This window comes from Cetorhinus maximus, chromosome 2 (genome assembly GCF_964194155.1).
Source record: "Cetorhinus maximus chromosome 2, sCetMax3.hap1.1, whole genome shotgun sequence".
In the NCBI taxonomy this organism is placed as follows: domain Eukaryota; kingdom Metazoa; phylum Chordata; class Chondrichthyes; order Lamniformes; family Cetorhinidae; genus Cetorhinus; species Cetorhinus maximus.
In genome coordinates, this window is record NC_135880.1 from 9,499,973 (window position 1) to 9,521,437 (window position 21,465).

At 46.3% G+C, this 21,465-nt stretch overlaps 1 protein-coding gene across 1 annotated transcript in view; it reads right to left on the reverse strand.

Annotated features, from left to right (window-relative positions):
• Positions 1-424: 424 nt before the first annotated feature.
• mxd4 (MAX dimerization protein 4) overlaps positions 425-21,465 on the reverse strand; it is a 45,724-nt gene continuing 24,683 nt past the window's right edge. The window contains exons 4-6 of the mRNA XM_078560756.1: positions 13,139-13,253; positions 10,277-10,445; positions 425-5,412 (exon numbers count right to left, since the gene is read on the reverse strand). Of these exons, the coding sequence (XP_078416882.1) occupies positions 5,258-5,412; positions 10,277-10,445; positions 13,139-13,253 (439 nt within the window). The 3' untranslated portion in view covers positions 425-5,257. The remainder of the gene's footprint in view (positions 5,413-10,276; positions 10,446-13,138; positions 13,254-21,465) is intronic.

Genomic DNA, 21,465 nt, shown 5'->3' on the forward strand with positions numbered 1-21,465 from the left:
TGTCAGGGTATGAACCTGCAGGGCTACGGACCAAATGCTGGAATGTGGGATTAGGCTGGGTTGCTCGTGTTTTGGCCGGTGCAGGCACAATGGGCCAAGTGTGGCCTCTCTCTGTCCCCTAAACTTCCTATGAAACATCGCAACATTGCAGGGAACTGTGTATGTGTTTGGCGGGGGGGGCACGCAGGATGGTGGCGGTGAGAAAGAGAAAAGAGCCCATTGAGATTTTGACAATGGAAGGAGGGTTGGAGGCGACCCCGGGAACACGACAATATTTACCAAAAGCCAGAAGCATCCCATCAAGTAATATCCAAAAGTCACTCTTACCCAGAAATCAAGCAATGCCACCCCTAGTGCAAAATCCCATTGCAGGGAATACGCATCTCAAAATTTAAACACAACCATAAAACGATAGAGGACCAAATGATGTAAAAAAATGTTTTATTATATTACAATGAAAGAATGATACAACACATTACCTTCAGTGAGCTACAGGGGGGTAGCCAGCACCATGTATGTGTGAATTTATATTATACATCTTAGGAGCTATATAAAGCATTCTATACTGAAAGTCGCTCCTCAACAATACATATTCACAAGTCTCTGGCACAGAACCCATCCAGTGTACCTCAAGCCATTCAACAAAGCCCTCCTCCTCCTCACCAACAACCACCTCCTCCAATTACACATCAAGGAAAAAGTTGATCTGTTCAACAGAAACTGCAGTTGTTGAAACTTCCAACCGGCCACTAGCTAGTGCCTTGGTAATTTTGAATCTCATTTTTCAGGAGGTAAGAGAGAAAACAATTCTCTCAATTCCAACAATTCACACAAGCGAAATGAGACACTTCCAAGTTAATTTCTTGTGGCGGAATGAGAACTGATCATTTCCACCTTTCAAAAATAAAGCTCTTTAAAGACTTTTAAAAATGTTTTTTTTTAAAAAAGCCAGTGATTGCGGCACAATAAGAGATTTAATACTGCAGCAATGATCCCCTTCTTGAAAGGCCTGGTAACTATCAATGGGCTCAATTATCAGAGTAGGTCAATGTTATACTTTATTAAAAATGATACAAGACCAATTATCTAAATGCTTTGCAATTATCAATTGTACAAATCGAAGGAATTCAGTTTTGGTCTGTCGGAGACCTTATTTAAAATATAAAGTCTATACTGCCTGCCCATACCCACCTCACCCCTTCCCCTAGCAAAGAAGGAAAAAAAATGCTTAACTGCTAAAGTTTCCTATTTACTTTCGAAATTTTTAAAAAAGCACAAGCCATCACCCCACCTTCCAGTCTGACATACCACTGTGGAAGGCCCGCTAGTCTGGGTGGGTTGCTTGGCTCAAGTTGAGTTAAAAAAAGCCCAGGCCCAAGACACGCCAACATCTTGTGGCTCTGTTTCAGCATCGTATGAGGGTGCGCGCACACACCTCGTGTTAGGGAGGGGAAGGATCAGTTTTTAACTCTACAAGCTTAACCCTGCTGCAAACCTGATGAATGGTCTTGATTCAGGCAGCCAAGAGTTAGCGGAAGACATCAGCAGTGTTGGACCTCGCTGGAAATCTCTTTGGCTCTCTGCTGTATCCCAATATGGAATTTCTTCCACATAAGTTAGGAGGCGGTCATCTCTGAACTAAGTTGCATGTGAGTTTTGCACATCTCCCCTCCTCCCTCAATAGCTAAACGAGAAATATTTGAATAAGAGAATAGCTCAAGCAGGCTAATTTATTCCAAACCAGGATAACTGCACCAGCAGTTCCCCTGTTGGATATGCTCCCAGCCTAAACCAAGACACATCACAATGGGCCTTGACTACATATGGTTGGGTATTTTACAGTGGCACTGACAAAGTCCAGAGTCAAAAATGGGGTAAGGGGCGTAGGGAAGAGACCAAGAATAGTAAAACAGTTCTATGTGATTAAAAGGCTCACATCCACTTCCACAGCATTGGGTCTCAACACCCAAAAGTAATAGTTGTGTCCAGATTCCTACTGGAAGATTAAATTATTCACCCTGTTTTCATGCCACACTCGTGCCTTACAGCAGTGTAAATGTAGTGTTAAGCGGCTGTACAAGATTGGGCATGTCTTACTCTGATCGAGCCGCCCCACCACCACCTTCATCTCCTACTCAAATAAATACAAGTGCCTTGAGTCTGAAGTTCAGCATTCTCATCTGTGGGGCAATGGTAGCTGCGGGAATAAACTCAGGACCAAATGCAAACACACAAATCCCATTTACTGGTGCAAGCCCAATCTCCTCACTCAAAGTCGGGGCTATTAGACTCAATGGAGTCTCATACATGGCAGACACTCCAAGTCCCAAGTCATAACACCCCACTATGAAAGTGCAGGGCACTGATGTATATGTACTGAAGTGGTCCAATGTGAGAATGAATCACATCACACAAGGTACACTGGTTAGCAGCCATGTTCAAGTGCAGCACCAGTGCCTGGAGCTCTGTATCAAAACAAAAGGCGGCCGTTCAGGCCCCCGAGCCTGTTCCGCCATTCAATTATATGATGGCTGATTTGCACTTCAACTCCATCTAACTTGCCTTAGCTCCATAATCCAAACCCAACAAAAATCTATCAATCTCAAGTCTTGGAAGTTTCAGCTGAGCCAGCATCCACAGGGACGAGTTTTGGATTGCTCTAGGAAAGGACCAGTTACAGGCTTTTAGCGGCCAAAAAGCCTCTTAAGTGCTACCATGTCCCCAAATCACAAAACACAGTCTATGGGGTAATTACACACCAACACAAATGCCACCAGGACACCAACATCAACAACTTGTTATGGTCAAAACTCTCAACAATGAGTACCCAAAGAGGTCCACAAACAAGAGGGAGGGAATTCAAAAGGAAATCTGATTTTTAAAAATAAAACACCAGAACATCAACACAGCTCAATATTGCACACCTCCTAACGGACAATCCAGGAATGTACAGCTAGGAGCAAGTCTCTCCTCTGATCTATCAATTAGCATAACGAGGGATGAGATGAGCAAAACAGCATCAACTCCAGGCAGGAAGGCCACAGCTCCAGAACTCTTGTTGGGCAAAGGCAAACCCACCCCCACCCCCACCTGAAACGGCCAATCCCTCCGACACCAAACAATCGCTAGCTAGTCCCCCTCACTGGCTGTAGAGCTTTAAGTTGAGCCAGACGTTAAACGCATGAGTGGCAAAACAATGCTGAATATTTAATTCAGGAAATCCAACCCCACTGATTACGCAGTCGAAAGACATTTGGTTAGAATTCCTTTTTTAAAATGCCTGAGGAAATCACCATGTGAAAGGGACTAACGCACGCGCGCACGCACACACACACACACTCACACAGACACAGACACACAAGAGCTGTAATGCTTTCTACACATCACAGTCATCTCCTTCATGACGTGGAGGTTCTGTGCGAGAGTTCCGCTTTTTAGTAAACAGCTTTCCTTTTTTTTTGATCACAGCATTCCGTCATCCGGGAGAGGAATGGACGGACTGCATACATCACTTCGGAATTTGATCCTATTAACAGTCACGTGTGTTTACCGATGAGAAAGTAAAATCTCTATTGCTTTCATGATTCAGAAATTGGCGTCCATAAGACGGAGAAAAATAAGATAACCTTCACAACAAAACTGCTGGAAATTCTGCAGTGCGTCAATCAAATACCACGTTCGATCGTTACAGCCAAATCCCTTGTAATGAGGCATTTATAGTGTGATTTTTCTTTCATTACAGGAACCAGCAATAACAATAGGATACAATATACTATTTTTTAATAAAGTTTTGTTTTAAAAATTCAGCTGCCATGTTCTAACCTTTGACCTGTCCCCATCAGGAGGTCGGGGGGGTGGGGGCGGGGGAGCAGGGACCCGGAGCAAGGTCATGTTGTGATCTGTAACCACTGCGAACCGCCTGGTGGGTGAGCTCAGAAGCAGTCGCTTTAAGAGTGCAAACAAGGAACAAGAGCTGCCATGAATTTCTTCTCATCATATCCACTTCGGGAGACAAAGGGTAGGATGCAAGTGCCAACAATCGGAGGGGAACAGGGTCTCCGAGAAATAGTCACCAAGGCACAATATGACAATGGCAGAGAGTCTAAGACTCTGGTCTGGGTCCTGTACCATTTTAGCCCCTTCCCACCACATCCCGCCACCCCCCCTCCCTCTCTACCCAACAAGCATGGTTTAGGTAACATTTAGGAAAATATAATACAAAATTTTGATACAGGAAATTTGAGACTACACTGGCTAAAATTACTTGACTATTATTTTTGTAATTTTTTTCAGTCCTTTTTTTTTCTCAAAGAGAAAGACCTCTCAAGAGGTGTGTACTTAAATGATTGATCAGTTTGTCTAGAAGCCATGCTCTAATGACTAAAACCAAGCAGACAGTGAAAACAAACACACTTTTAGTATCGCTAACATTTCAATAGAAGCAGTCTAAACGACACAGATAATGAAACTGCCGCATGCTCGGTGTATAATCGCTGAATGAAGCAGAAGCATATTTCGCTAAGTTTTCTTTCCTTGCTCGATACGCCGACTTGCGGAGTTTCTCGTTTTCAAAACGCCCTGTGTAACACGATCAACTCTTTGAGGATTAACAAGGAGACAATAAAAGCACTGCACTTAGCCTTAATCGGAATACTGTCTAAGTTACTTTTTTTTTTAAAAAAAAAACAAACGTCCTGCATCGGGAAAGGTAGACGTTCGATATGTGATAGGACACACGCGAGCCAAGTGCTTGTCCAAGTGGCGGGAGCTGCGGAGTTGAAAATGGTCTCCGGTTAATAACCCGGCAAAACAACTCAGTGCAACGCTAGCAAAGCCGCTTTCTGTCGTGTGCTCGCCACAACTCTTACCATGGAGAGATTGGAAACGAGGCAAAAAAAAATAATAATTCAAATTAAAAGGAGAAAAGCAATACTCTACTTTCGAGGCTAATCATTAGAGCTGGCTTTTTCCCCCCTTTTCCCCTTCACTTGCCCATCCGTTATTATTGCAAATACCATCCCGCAATTCTTTGCATCTGTCAGCCAAAAGAATCAAACGCCGTCAGGTTGGAATGGATGAGCTGGGGGCTTGCAAAGAACTACAGCAGGGTAACGGCAATGAGAGTGCTCTTGTGGTTGGGGTGTCTGTGAAAGAGTGGCAGTTAACGATCTCAGGAAAAGAAGAACAAAAAAATTCAATTTTATAAGTGCCCTGCGTTGGCTTGGGTGGTGGTCCTCTGCTGGTACTGAAGCAGCCACTACGAGAGCCTCGGTGTGATTGTGCGAGAATCTGCGTAGCCACTGTCGCTCGAGCTGCTCCGGAAACTGTAGTGGTCATCGACGTCACTGGCACTGCCAACACTGTCCAACTCACCGGGGACAAACTCCATACCTTCAATGTCAACGTCGGCTTCTGCACGAGAGCAAAGGGAAGAGAAAAATTTGTGTCTGAAGTTAAAGAAAGACTGACTTGCATTTATATAACACTTTTCACAACCATTGGGCACGTCAAAGCGCTTGACAGCCAAAGAAGTACTTCTGAAGCGTTGTAATGTAGAAAACGTAATAGCTAGCTCGCCCACAGCAAGCTCCCACAAACAGCAATGCGATAACGACCCAGATAATCAAATTGTTGTAATGCTGATTGGGGGATAAATATTGACCAGGACACTGGGGATGATTCCCCTGTTCTTCTTTGAAATAGCGCCAGATCATCTTTCACATCCACCCGAGCAGGCAGTGCAACTTCTCATCCAAAACACGGCACCGCTGACAGTGCAGCGCTCCCTCAGTACTGGATTAGAGTGTCAGCCTTGATTTTACCTGCTCAAGCCCTGGATTGGGACTTGAACCCAGAACTTTGTAAATCAGAGGACAGTGTGCCACCCCAGCAAGTCACGGCTGAAATAGCAACGGATATGCAGGGACAGACTCCCAAATAGAGCAGGCATTTGATGTACCAATCTGAAAACATGGTAAGACTTGATAAGTGTCCGGTTGGGAACCAGGTGAAACAGTTACATAGAACTAACACTAGACAAAATGCAGTCAAAGTCACACAAATTAACATGTTTCCTGTGCCACTCAGAAATACACAGCTTGCATGAAACACGGGCTCCAAATTGAAGAGATGCTAGAATAGGAACATAGAAAATGAGGCTGCCATTCAGCCCCTCAAGCCTGTTCTATCTTTCAACTGGATCATGGTTCACCTGTATCCTAACTCCATCAACCCACACTGGTTCCATATCCATTTACACCCTTACCTCAGAAACATCTATCAGTCTCTGCACTGACAAATATGTTTGACTAAAAGCGTGATGGTGGGCTGGTGGACCACTAATGTCTGGCTTCTCAATAGGTTAGAGAGACAGATGGTCTTAGAGCTCTGCCTACCTAGTCCAAGGCAGGTGTGGGTAGGAAAATGTGAAGTTGTTCACTTTGCAGAAAGAATGAAAAAGCAGAGTATTACTTAAACAGAGAGCTGCAGAATTCCGAGGTGCAGAGGGATCTAGGTGTTCTAGTGCATGAGTCACAATGTTAGTATACAGGCACAGCAAGTAATTAAGAAGGTTAATGGAATGCTATCCTTTATTACGAGAGGAATTGAACATAAAAGTAAGGATGTTATGCTTCAGTTATACAGGGCATTGGTGAGACCACACCTTGAATACTCTGTGCAGATTTGGTCTCCTTATTTAAGGAAGGATGTAAATACATTGGAAGTGATTCAGAGGTGGTTTACTAGATTGATACCTGGAATGAGTGGCTAGTCTTGAGGAAAGGTTGGCCAGACTGGGCTTGTTTCCACTGAAGTTTAGAAGAGTGAGGGGTGATTTGATTGAAGTTATACAAGATCCTGAACGGCCTTGACAAGGTGGACGTCGAAAGGATGTTTCCTCTTGTGGGTGAGTCCAGAACTAGGGGACATAGTCTTAAAATTAGGGGTCGCCCTTTAAGGGCTGAGATGGGGAGAAATCTTTTCTCTGAGGGTCGTGCGGCTTTGGAATTCCCCGTGGAGACGGGGTCATTGAATATTTTTAAGGCAGAGGTAGATAGATTCTTGTTAGGCGAGGGGATCAAATGTCATCGGGGGTAGATGGGAATGTGGAATTCAAAACAAACAAATCAGCCATGATCTTATCGAATGGCGGAGCAGGCTTGAGGGGCCAAATGGCCTACTCCTGCTCCTATTTCATATGTTCGTGTGATGGACTGAATAGCCTTGTATCTTTCCTTGCCATGTACTCTGGCAGGATTATTCAGGAAGTGTGACCCTGTAGTGTGAAAATCTCTCAACTCTTTCGATATCTCACCCTACATTCAAATGGTCTCCTTCAAAATCGCTCCCTTTGACTCAGTCTGATGTCAGTTCCAAAACTCCTCTTCTACCTCCAGCCCACTTCCTCCCCCCGGAATATTCCACCATCCAAAAAGTGCTATTAAAGATGCCTCCTTCAGTTTAAAAAAAAAATTCCTTCACGGGATGTGAGCTTCACTGCAAGTCCATGGAGTGTCGGTGCGTGCAAAGCAGCGCTTTTAGGAAAGAAGTTCCAGGATTCCAGGACCCAGTGACAATGAAGGAACGGTGATATAGTTCCAAGTCAGGTTGGTGTGTGACTTGAAGGGGAACTTGCAGGGGTGACACAGGCAGAAACCCTCATCGCGTTTATAAAACAAATCGAGTGTGCACTCGAAAAGCCGTAATCCACAGCTCAACAGACCAAGAGTTAGAAGGGCTGTGGAAGCTCAGTCATTATGTTTAAAGCAGAGATTGGCAGATTTCTAAATACCTATGACATAAAGGAATATGGGGATATAGTGTGGGAAATAGGCACTCAAGTGGATGATCGGCCATGATTGTCTTGAATGGCGGAGCAGGCTTGATGGGCTGAATGGCCAACTCCTGCTCCTATTTCCTATATTCCTGAAGTGGGATTAGACTGGGTAGCTCTTTTTCAGCTGACATGGACACGATAGGCCAAATGCCCCCCTTCCCCGCACCCCCCGCCCCCCACCCCCACCCCACCGCCACTATTTTTTCTTTGTTTCAGACTGGCATCGTGCTCATTATTTGAACTCGTGTTAGCAGCTTGGCCTTAGAATGCCAATTCACTCCCTCCATCACCGACGCACAGTAGCAGCAGTGTGTGTACCATCTCCAAGGTGCACTGCAGAAACTCACCAAGGCTGCTTAGGCAGCACCTTCCAAACCCACGACCACTACCATCTAGAAGGATAAGGGCAGCAGATAGTTGGGATCACCACCACCGCAAGTTCCCCTCCAAGCCACTCACCATCCTGACTTGGAAATATATCGCCGTTCCTTCACTGTCGCTGGGTCAAAATCCTGGAACTCCCTCCCTAACAGCACTGTGGTTGTACCTACACCACATGGACTGCAGCGGCTCAAGAAGGCAGCTCACCACCGCCTTCTCAAGGGGCAACTAGCGACGCCCACACCCTGTGAAAGGGTAAATAAATTTTAAAAAAATAGGAGATTGTAAACAGCACGAAGTCAACCAGTGCTGGCAGACACTGCGCTGTAACATTTAGCAATGTTCTAGGGTTGGTAGGTAGAGCGGTGACTCACTGCTGCAGAGAAACACAAAGCAAAGGCAACATGTTAACACCGTCTGCACCGGGGAACCTCGCAACTCCCATCGAGAACACCCAAGGACTGCAGCAGGCATCAAGACAGGAATGAAATATTAAATCAGATGAAAGAGAGAAGAAATTTAACAACTCGCCCACGTCTGTTAAACCAGCGACCTGCAATTGTTGTTTAGGCATCAAACTTTCTGCAGTTTAGGAAATGAGCAATTCAGGGTTGGAGCCAAGGTTCACCGATCTCCCTCCACTCCATTCTACTTCCCCAATGAATTCACTCTCGGTACGTCACTGATCCTTGTTTGCTAACGTTCCCAGGAGGCATCTTTTGAGCCTCTTGCTCCTTTAAGAAGGTGCTAGATAAATGCAAGTGGTTGCTGTGGTCATGAGGAGTTCTCACTTTACGGAACGAGTGGCTTGCCAGGGCTACCCCGACAGGGCATTGAGAACCAGCCACGTAAGTGAAGCTGGGCACGCATATAAGGGTCAGGCCAGGGTAAAGGGGGCAGGTTTCCTGAATGACATCGACCGTCTTGCATTTTTCATGGTCGTTTTTGACCTGGCGCTAGCCCGTGAATAGAATTTGCCGTGTTGGGAGGTGGCCTTGTGATCAGTGGGATGTCAGCCCAATGCACTCACTGTAGGTGAGTGTTCATCATGCCGGACTGGTAATCCAGTGGCCTGGGCTAATAACCCAGAGGGTGCACTTTTAAATCCCAACCCTGGTAACTTTGAAGAGAATTTGTGAATTAGAAAAGTTGTCAGCAGCGGGAGTGACCGTGAAGCTTTCAGGTTGTCATAAAACTCAACGGATTCACCAATGCCCTTTAGGGAAGCAAATGTGCCATCCTCACCCGGACTGGCCGATCTGTGACTCCAGATCCAAATAGCCCAGCGAGCCACTCTCCATATTCAGGAAGGCAGTGGGATGGGCTTTGCCAGCAATGCGCTCATCCGCCACCCCCCCATCCCGAATTATTAGTTTCTTTCTGAAAGCCCCAGCACTACCGCACTTGAGACGAGAACTTATATTTATGTAGCGTCTTTACCGTAATGAAACATCCAAAGGTGCTGCACATGGAGCGTTATATAAACACAGACTTCTTTAGCCAGGTGAATCGATGGAATTCATTGCCACAGAAGGCTGTGGAGGCCAGGTCATTGAGTGTATTTAGGACCGAGATAGATAGGTTCTTGATTGGTAAGGGGATCAAAGGTTATGGAGAGAAGGCGGGAGAACGGGGTTGAGAAACTTATCAGCCATGATTGAATGGCGGAGCAGACTCGATGGGCCGAATGGCCTAATTTCTGCTCCTTTGTCTTATGGTCTTATGGACCCCAAGCCATCTCAGGAAATATTAGCTCCGCTGACCAAAAGCTTGGTCAAAGGTGAAGTTTTTAAGGTGCATCTTAAAGGAGGAAAACGGGGGCGGAACGGAGGAAAATTGTAGGGAGGGTGTTCCAGAGCTTGAGACCTAGACACTGAAGACACGGCCGCTAATGGTGGGGGGGGGGCGATTAAAACCGGGGGAATGGATGCGCCAGAGGCCAGAGTCAGAGCCGCGCCGATATCTCGGGAGGGTAGACTGCAGTTACACCCCCAGGGCTCGCTGGAGTGAACACTTCACGCGGTTAACGTCCGCCCCGAGCGAGCTCGTGGATCTCACCTTGTTCAGAATCCGAGCGGTCAGTGGAGATTGCTGACCCCAGGCTATCAGTGCGAAGACGCTCCATCCCCTGCACTGCCAGCTGCTCCAGACGGCGCCTTAGGTACCGTCGCTCACGCTGAAGCTGCTCCTTCTGGTGAAGGGCCTTCTTGTCTTGCTCTTCTAACTTCTGCACAAGAGAAAAAGGAAGAATGAATGAAGACGGACTTGCATTTATATAGCACCCTTCGAGACCTCAGGAGACCCCCAAAGCACTTTACAGTTCACGAAGTACATTTTGTGAAGTGTAGCCAATGATGTAACGTAGCAAACTACAGCAGTTAATGCTGGTCTGAGGGATAGATATTGGCCCAGGACTCAAGCGAAGGACTCCCCCCACTCTCTTCTTCCAAATAGTCGCCATGGTATATTATATGTTTCTTCACAGTCGCTGGGTCAAAATCCTGGAACTCCCTCCCTAACAGCACTGTGGGTGTACCTACACCACCTGGACTGCAACGGTTCGAGAAGGCAGCTCACCACTACCACCTTCTCAAGGGCAACTAGGGATGAGCAACAAGAAATGACGGCTGAGCCAGCGATGCTCACATCCCATTGAATGAGGTCTATCGGAGGGGGCAGACAGGGCCTCGGTTTAACGTCTCCTCCAAAAGGCGACTTCCACTCACAGGCACCAGGTGCTGCACTGGTGTGTCAGCCTGGGTTCTGCGCTTTATGTCCTGGAGCAGGACTTGAACCCACAGCCTTCTGACTCACGAGATGAAGAGTGCTACCCACTGAGCCACGGCTGACACTCAACAAGAGGCCTCTGTGTGTCTACCAGTGTCAGGTGATCTTTTCTCTGCAACACTCAAGTCTGGTTTTATCCTGGGTCCCAATGGATGAAAGCATTCCAGGCGACCTCTCCTCCTCTGGATAGCCTATCTGAACTGTAGGGGGGGTCACGTCCCTGTGCAGACTACACACGTCACACCCGTGAACTTAAAGCCCTGCCCACATGTCGTGCCTACTGACATCCAAGCTCACCCCCGCCTCCCCACCCCCCAACCCGTGGCGTCATCGGAATGTGTCGCTTTCTTCATTTACAGGGTCCCGTGGGGCGCAAGAATCGGTAACATTTCACCCACGCCGGGCTCCTCCCTTCCCCAGGGAGAGGAGAGGCCCTGCCCTGGTACAGCAAGACCAGCCTGGCCCAGAGAACCCCTGAGCCCAGCAAGGTCACCGAGCAGTCACATCAGGGACAAAAAAAACCCCCAGTCACCCACTTGGTCAGAATGGTACCAGCACTGGAACAGGAGAAAGCCAAGTCAACCCTGTGAGTCTAAAATAAAAGCACACAAAGTGCTGGGAAGACTCAGGTCTGGCAGCATCTGTGGAACGAGAAACAAAGTTAACATAGAAACTAGGAGCAGGAGTAGGCCATTCGGCCCTTCGAGCCTGCTCCGCCATTCATTATGATCATGGCTGATCATCCAACTCAATAGCCTGCTCCCGCTTTCTCCCCATATCCTTTGATCCCTTTCGCCCCAAGAGCTATATCCAGCTCTTTCTTGAAAACATACAATGTTTTGGCCTCAACTACTTTCTGTGGTAGCGAATTCCACAGGCTCACCACTCTCTGGGTGAAGAGATTTAACGCCGAGTTCAGTAAGACTCTCTGAAACACAAGAAGGAGTTCCTTCAGTGTGACGAAGAGAGTCAGACTGGATTCAAAATGTTAACTCCATTTCCCTCTCCAAAGATACTGCCAGGTCTGCTAAGATTTTCCAGCTCTTTTGGTTTTATTTCAGATCTCCAGCATCCACAGTATTTTGCTTTTGTAACCCTGCGAGTCTGTTCTCCCATTCCATTAGCTGGATGGCTGATCTGCACCTCAACTCCATATACCCACCTTTGCTCCATAACCCTTGAATCTTTACCCAATCTCGAAAGCTCCATTTGCACTCCCCACCCCTCAAAAGAATTTTTGCGGAGTCCCCAATTTCCCATATCCTTTGTGCGTAAAAATGCTTCCTAACTTACTATACCCACAGAGTTCAGAAGAATGAGAGGTGATCATACTGAAATATGCAAAATCCTGAGGGGACTTGACTTCCCGATGGACGTTTCCACTTCTGGGGGAGTCTAGAACTAGGGGATACAGTTTAAGAATAAGAGGTCTGAGATGAGAAGAAACCTTATCTCTCAGAGGGTCTTTAGTCTGTGGAATTCTCTTCCCCAGAGAGAGCAGTGGAGGCTGGGTCAGTGAATCAAGGGTGAGTAATTTTTGATGTCAGGGGCTATCAGGGGGCAGACAGAAAAGTGGGGTTGAGTCCATAAACCAGATCTTATTGAATAGCAGAGCGGGCTCAAAGGGCCGAATGGCCTACTCCTGCACCTAAGTCCCATGTTGATATGTTCCTAACTTCTTTCCTGAATGACCTTTTAAAGCCTCCTTTGATGCCCCCAGAAGAAACAGTTTTGGTCCTTAATTTTAATCTTTCAAGGTGGCATTTATTTGACTTGGCTCTTTGAAAGAGCCAGCTGATTAGTTACATTCCTCAGCTCATTTCCCCAGAGGCCTGCAGGTTTTCCCCCTTCGAGCCTTGACCGAATTCCCTTTTGAAGGTCACTACTGAATCTGACTCCACTGCCCTTTCAGGCAGCGTGTGTGTCCCACATCACAACATCAACACTGCCTGAAAGAACAGCTACAGCTCATCTCCCCTCTGGTTCTTTTGCCGATGACCTTGGAAATTACTTCCCTTGTTTGAAACGAGAAACTTGGCATGCCAAAAATTACTGAAAGAGGTGAACGCGTCGGATTGCTGATTAAACAGGCTCAGGGCAAGGAGTGAGCCCAATCTAACCATCCCAAGTTACCTTGATGTGAGTCCTCGCTCGCTTCAGTAGACTGAGAGTGGTGTGTCGCGAACAGTCTGGCCCAAGTGGCACCAGTTCCTTCAGCTGCTCCAGGTACAACCTCAGCTTAGCTCTCCTACAATTGAAAACAACAGTGGTCAGTGCAGATGGTGTCCAAGGGCAAAACCAGCATCTGTACTGGAAAGACTCAAGATTCTGCTCGCCCTGCACCCAGCAAGATTAAAAAGGGAGCTAGGTGGTTGGAAGCCCCAAGTCGCGCTGGTCAAGTGGCGTCGCCTATGACACCTGGCCATTGCCCAGTTGGTTCACCAAAACTTGTGGGTGTGTTAGACTGGCCACATGGATCCCCACCCACAGGCACAGCCACCCCCCTCCCCCAACCACCCCAGAGAAAGGAAGTCAAGCAGGAACCAAATAGGCGCATCCATCCACCCACCCACCCACACACCCCTCTGCGTTAAATCGCATCTGCCACATCTGTTCACTTTTCCAGTCTGTATCCTTCCGAGGGTTGTTACCATCCTCCTCCTGATTATTACATTTGAGTTTCAAGGCATGTGCAATCTTTACAGATTATACGATCTGTATACCCAAGGTCAACAATATATATCAAAACATACTGATAACACTCACAGAGAGCCCCCTTCCCCACCAAGTGCTACAATCTCCAGTTGGAAAACCTACATTCTTTTTTATTCACCCATGGGGTGTGGGCTTCGCTGGCTAAGCCCATGCCCATCCCTAATTGCCCTTGAACTGAGTGGCTTGGTAGGGCCACTTCATAGGGCAGTTAAGAGTCAACGATGTTGCTGTGGGTCTGTAGTCACATGTAGGCCAGACCAGGTGAGGGTGACGGGTTTCCTTCCCTAAAGGACATGAGTGAACCAGATGGGTATTTTTTTTTAAAACAACAATCGACAATGGCTCCGTGGTTAGATCATTAGACTTTTAATTCCAGATTTTTTTTATTTATTGACTTCAAATTCCACCATCTGCCATGGTGGGATTCGAATCCAGAGCATTACCCTGGGTCTCTCTGGATTACCAGTCCATTGATGATACCACCACGCCATCGCCTTTCCACCTTTCTACCTTCATTTATTTGGAAATCACAGCAAATTCTTCAGACCGACAGGAATCAAGTAAAAGCAAGGAGGCATTCACACCAGGATAAAAGACACACATTTATGTAGCACTTATCACAACCTCAGGAGGCTTGACAGCCAATAAAGCCCTTCTGCAACGCAACTGCCATTGTAATAAATGAAACGCTGCAGCCAATTTGGGCATAGCAAGCTCCCACAAACAGGAAGCAGTAATAAAAACAGAAAATGCTGGAAAAACTCAGCAGGTCTGACAGCATCTGTGGAGAGAGAAAACGGAGTTAACATTTCGGGTCCGTATGGTTCTTCTTCAGGAAGCAGTGATGCTGATTGACAGAGAGCCAAGAATAACCTATGGGATCTTTTACACTCACCAGAGGGGGGGCCTCAGTTTAATGCCTCTTCTAAAAGGTCAGACAGTGCAGCAGCTTCCCTCAATGCTGCCGCTGGGTCATGTCAACCTGGATTTGGATTTGGGTGCTCATAAAACCATAGAGCCATAGAAAAGTTACAGCACAGAAGGAGGCCATTCAGCCCATCTTGTCCATGCCAGCCCAAAGACACCCAGGTGCCCTTTCTAATCCCACCTTCCTGCACCCGGCCCATAGCCCTGCAGCTTACAGCACTTAAGGTGCAGATTCAGGTACTTTTTAAAGGAGTTTAGAGTTTCTGCCTCTACCACCAACTTGGGCAGCGAATTCCAGACGCCCACTACCCTCTGCGTAAAAAGGTTCTTCCTCATGTCCCCCCTACACCTTCTGCCATTTATCTTGAATCTATGTCACCTGGTTCTAGAATTCTTCATCAAGGGAAACAATTTTATCCTGTCCACTCTATCTATTCCCCTCATAATTTTGTACACCTCAATCAAGTCACCTCTCAGCCTTCTTTGTTCTAAGGAAAATAACCCCAACCTATCCAATTTCTCCTCGTAGCTACACTTTTCTAACCCTGGCAACATTCTTGTAAACCTCCTCTGCACTCTCTCCAGAGCTATTACGTCCTTCCTGTAATGTGGTGACCAGAACTGCACACAATACTCCAGTTGTGGCCTCACCAGTGTTTTATACAATTCCAACATTATATCCTTACTTTTATATTCTATACCTCTGTCAATGAAGGAGAGCATTCCATATGCCTTCTTTACAACCTTGTCTACTGGAACTGCTGCCTTCAGGGACCTATGTACTTGTACACCAAGATCTCTCACTTCATCTACCCCTCTTAGTATATTCCCATTTATTGTGTAATCCCTGTAACTGCTTGACCTCCCTAAATGTATGACCTCACACTTCTCTATGTTAAAATCTATCTGCCACTTTACTGCCCACTCCACCAACCCATCTATATCGTTTTGGAGATCATGGCTATCCTCTACACTATCCACTACTCGGCCAATCTTTGTGTCATCTGCAAATTTCCCAATCGTGCCCCCCACGTTCATGTCCAAATCGTTAATATATAACACAAACAGCAAGGATCCCAACACCGAGCCCTGTGGAACACCACTTGAGACAACTTTCCATTCGCAAGGGCATCCATCGACCCTTTGTTTCCTGTTACAAAGCCAACCTTTTATCCAGTTTGCCACATTACCCTGAATCCCATGGGCTTTTACTTTCCTGACCAATCTGCCATGTGGGACCTTGTCAAATGCCTTGCTAAAATCCATGTACACAACATCCACTGCACAACCTTCATCAACCCTTCTTGTCACTTCCTCAAAGAATTCAGTCAAATTTGTGAGGCAAGACCTTCCTTTAACAAATCCATGCTGACCATCCCTGACTAGTCCATGCCTTTCCACATGACAGTTAATCCTATCTCTCAGGATTGATTCTACTAATTGCTCACCACCGATGTAAGACCAACTGGCCTATAAATGTTTGGCATTTCCTTTGATCCCTTTTTAAACAATGGAACTACATTTGCATATCTGCAAATGTTTCTGGATGCAGGCTGAACCCATAACCTTCTGACTCAGAGGCGAGGGTGCTACCAACTAAGCTGTAGCTGGCAATTCACCACAGAGCCCAGAGACACAGGGGTTGAGTCAGTGTCATCTGTTCTGCTTTTGTCTCTAAAGCCCTTCCTGTGTCCTGCAGAAGGTGCTGACTCTCTCTCTCTTTCTATGGTAAGGATGCACATGTAGCATATTTCACTCAAGAGACTGCCCTCCAGTGTGAACCCCAAGCAGGATGTAATACCCACCTCACCAACCCACACCCCAGCTCACACACCATCCCCACTCGATTATATAATCAGCCGTGCCTTAAATGTCACTGCGTCAAAATCCTGAAACTCCCTCCCAAACTGCGCTTTGGGAGCTCTTCATTATTCATTCTTGGAATGTAATGTGTGTGTTGCTGGCAGGGCCAACATTTATGGTCCATCCTGAATTGTCCTCGAGAAGGTGCTGATGAGCTGCCTTCTTGAACCGCTGCAGTCCATGTGGAGGGGAGGAGGAAATCGGCCAGGGCATCTGATCACTATCCAAAGGGTCCTGCTTGAAAAGGACCAAACTCAGCAATAACCTCCTGACTCCCAAAACGGGTTAGAAACCTGCTACCGTTCAGCACCTAGATTTGCACACTATCACAGAATATCACAGTGCAGAAGAGGCCCTTCGGCCCATCGAGTCAGCACCGACACGTGAGAAACACCTGACCTACCTACCTAATCCCATTTACCAGCACTTGGCCCATAGCCTTGAATGTTATGATGTGCCAAGTGCTCATCCAGGTACTTTTTAAAGGATGTGAGGCAACCCGCCTCCACCACCCTCCCAGGCAGTGCATTCCAGACCGTCACCACCCTCTGGGTAAAAGAGTTTTTCCTCATATCCCCCGTAAACCTCCTGCCTCTCACCTTGAACTTATGTCCCCTCGTGACTGACCCTTCAACTAAGGGGAACAGCTGCTCCCTATCCACCCTGTCCATGCCCCTCATAATCTTGTACACCTCCATCAGGTCGCCCCTCAGTCTTCTCTGCTCCAACGAAAACAACCCAAGTCTATCCAACCTCTCTTCATAACTTAAATGTTTCATCCCAGGCAACATCCTGGTGAATCTCCTCTGCAACCCCTCCAGTGCAATCATATCCTTCCTATAATGTGGTGACCAGAACTGCACACAGTACTCCAGCTGTGGCCTCACCAAGGTTCTATACAACTCCAACATGACCTCCCTACTTTTGTAATCTATACCTTGATTGATAAAGGCAAGTGTCCCATATGCCTTTTTCACCACCCCACTAACATGCCCCTCCGCCTTCAGAGATCTATGGACACACACGCCAAGGTCCCTTTGTTCCTCAGAACTTCCTAGTGTCATGCCGTTCATTGAATACTTCCTTGTCAAATTACTCCTTCCAAAGTGTATCACCTCACACTTATCAGGGTTAAATTCCATCTGCCACTTATATGCCCATCTGACCATCCCATTTATATCTTCCTGTAGCCCAAGACACTCAACCTCACTGTTAACTACCCGGCCAATCTTTGTGTCATCCTCAAACTTACCAATCCTACCCTCCACATAGTCATCTATGTCGTTTGTATAACTGACGAATAATAGGGGACCCAGCACAGATCCTTGTGGTACGCCACTGGACACTGGCTTTCAGTCACTAAAGCATCCATCTGTCAACACCCTCTGTCTCCTACAACTCTGCCAATTTTGAATCCACCTTATCAAATTACCCTGTATCCCATGTGCATTTGCCTTCTTTATAAGTCTCCCATGTGGGACCTTGTCAAAGGCTTTGCTGAAATCCATATAAACTACATCAACTGCACTACCCTCATCTACATACCTGGTCAACTCCTCAAAAAATTCAATCAATTTTATTAGGCATGACCTCCCTCTGACAAAGCCATACTGACTATCCCTGATCAAACCTTGCCTCTTCAAGTGGAGATAGATTCTCGCCTTCAGAATTTTCTCCAATAGTTTCCCTACCACTGACGTGAGACTCATTGGCCCGTAGTTCCCTGGCTTATCTCTACAACCCTTCTTAAATAGCGGAACCACATTAGCTGTTCTCCAGTCCTCAGGCACCTCCCCCGTGGCGAGAGAGGAATTAAAAATTTGGGTCTGAGCCCCTGCAATCTACTCCCTTGCCTCCCTCAGCAGTCTGGGACACAAATTATCCGGACCTAGAGGTTAGTCCACTTTTAAGGCTGCCAACACCTCCAATACCTTGTCACTCCCTAGATCAATTTGCTCAAGAACCTCGCAGTCTTTCTCTCCAAGTTCAATACCTTCATCCTCATTCTCTTGGGTGAAGATGGATGTGAAGTATTCATTCAACACTCTAGCGATGTCATCTGTCTCCACCCATAGATTTCCCCCTTGGTCCCTAATGGGCCCTACTCTTTCCCTGGTTATCCTCTTCCCATTGATATACTTATAGAATATCTTGGGATTTTCCCTACTTTTACCAGCCAGAGCTTTCTCATATCCCCTCTTTGCTCTCCTAATTGCTTTCTTAAGCTACACCCTGCACTTTCTGTACTCCACTAATGCCTCCGCTGATTTGCTTCCCTTGTACCTGCTAAAAGCCTCTCTTTTCCTTCTCATCGTAACCTGAATATCTCTGGTCATCCATGGTTCTCTGGGCTTGTTACTCCTTCCTATCACCCTAGAGGGAACATGTTGAGCCTGTACCCTCCTCATTTCCTTTTTGAACGGCCCCACTGCCCTTCTGTAGTTTTCCCCACAAGTAGCTGTTCCCAGTCTACCTTATTTTACTAAAATCCACTCTCCCCCAATCCAAATCATTTTTTTGCAACTTGTCTATTTCTTTGTCCATAACAAGCTTAAATTGTACCATGTTGTAGTCGCTATCACTAAAATGCTCGCCCACCACCACCTCAGCCACCTGTCCGGCTTCATTCCCCAGAATTAGGTCCAGCACTGTGCATTCCCTTGTTGGACCCTCTACATATTGACCTAAAAAGTTCTCCTGTACACATTTCAAGAAATCCACTCCATCCAAGCCCTTAACACTATGTCTATCCCAATTAATGTTGGGAAAGTTGAAAACACCTAATTATCCTATTGTTACTGTTTTTACACACCTCTGCAAATTGTGCACATATTTGCTCCTCAATTTCCCGCTGACTATCTGGGTGTCTATAATAAACACTTAACAATGTGGCTGCCCCTTTTTTATTCCTAAGCACTACCCACAAAGCTTCATTCGATGCCCCCTCCAAGATATCATCTCTCCTTACTGCAGTAACTGACTCCTTAACTAATAATACAATGCCTCCTCCTCTGAAGATTCTATATCCCGGAATATTGAGCTGCCAATCCTGCCCCTCCCTCGACCACGTTTCAGTGATGGCTACTATATCACAATTGCACGTGTCAATTCTCACCCTTAACTCATCCGTTTTACCTGTAATACTCCTGGCATTAAAGTAGAGGCCATCCAGCCTTGCCTTACTCCCTTGAAACTTAATGCAGCTGTACTCCCTCTGACTTGATTGTTTTACTGTATTATGATGTGTCCCTATTCTGCGAACATTCTGTGTCCCCTCCCCCTGCCGAATTAGTCAACAGGCAACTTTTAGAGGAGAGGGTGAGGTGCAGGAAACTCGGTAGTGTTAGGAACAAGATATAGTTTAAGTTTAATTTTTTTTTTAAATTTGTATTAAGGTGAAACCTGGATTTGGGTTCAGTTTAGAGTTTTGAGATATAATCTGGCGCCCTGTTTGTATGCATGCATTTTAATGAGGTTGCATGACTCAAAGTGAAGAAATGGGTTACCAAGGGATTAGTTTTTTTTAATTCATTCATGGGCGTCACTGGCTCGACCACCACTCATTGCCCATCCCTAATTGCCCATGAGAAGGTGGTGGTGCGCTGCTTTCTTGAACCACTGCAGTCCATGTGTAGATACACCCACAGTGCTGTTAGAGAGGGAGTTCCAGGATTTTGACCCAGTGACAGTGAAGGAACTGCAATATATTTCCAAGTCAGGATGGTGAGTAGCTTGGAGGGGAACTTCTAGGTGATAGCGTTCCCATGTAACTGCTGCCCTTGTCTTTCTAGATGATAACAGTCGTGGGTTTGGAAGGTGCTGTGGAGCCTTGGTGAATTCCCGCAGTGCATCCTGTAGATGGTGCCCACTGCTGCTACTGTGTCAGTGGTGGAGGGAGTATTTGTGGATGGGGTGCCAATCAAGCAGGCTGCTTTGTTCTGGATGGTGTCAAGCCTCTCAGGGTTGTTGGAACTGCACTCATCCAGGCATGTGCAGAGTATTCCATCCCACTCCTGACTTGTGCCTCAGTAATAGACAGGCTTTGGGAAGTCAGGAGGAGAGTTACTTGCTGCAGGGTTTCCAGCCTCTGACCTGCTCTTGTCATCACAGTATTTATATGGCTAGTCCAGTTTAGTTTCTGGTCAATGGTAATCCCCAGGATGTTGATAGTTTAGGGAAGTCACAAACAAAATAGAAAAAAACTGTTCTGTTGCCTAGCAACAGGAGATCAGAGAAAAAGAACCCCAGAGATACATGGAGACACAAAAAAAAAGTTTTTAGTTTGTTGGTATAGGTATACCATAGAGTGAAGACGGAAAAGGTCCAAGGCTGGCACACTAGCTGGAATTGATGCCAGACTGTTAAGGAACTCATATGTATTGCTCTAGAGTTAAAGTAATAGTGAATTGGGAGAGAGTGTTTTCTGGATATCTCAAGGGGGATACCAATTGTGGAAGGACTTCTAATGAATATTCAGAAGTCTACTGGAAAAGAAAACCTCTTTGCAATTGAGCCAGCTCTAGCCTTGGTGTGGAAATAGTGGTACTTCTTCACTGGAGTGTTGGGTCTGTCAGAGTATGGCTGGGTTAAAAGGGTTCGAATCATTTTCCCTTTTGCGGCTGTGTTGAAATCTTTCCAACCTTTTTGTTGCCCAGTGTAACATAATTAATGTTTCTTGTTTAATAAATGTTTTATCTTTTTTATTAAAAAGTTAACAGCAGACTCCTGTGAACCTGTTTCAGTAAGTACCCTCCACGGTTTAAAAAAATATTATGATCGATCAAGCCAGGTTCCATTCTGGAATATGACTTGTCCAACCACATCAGCAGCTCGGGTCCCTGACAGTAGAATCATCAATTGCACGAGGTGGTGGTCAAGGATAAAGGAAGACTGTTTCTGAGGGTTCACAAGCACCTCCTTCACTGATAAAAGGGCACAAGACTTGAAAACATTAA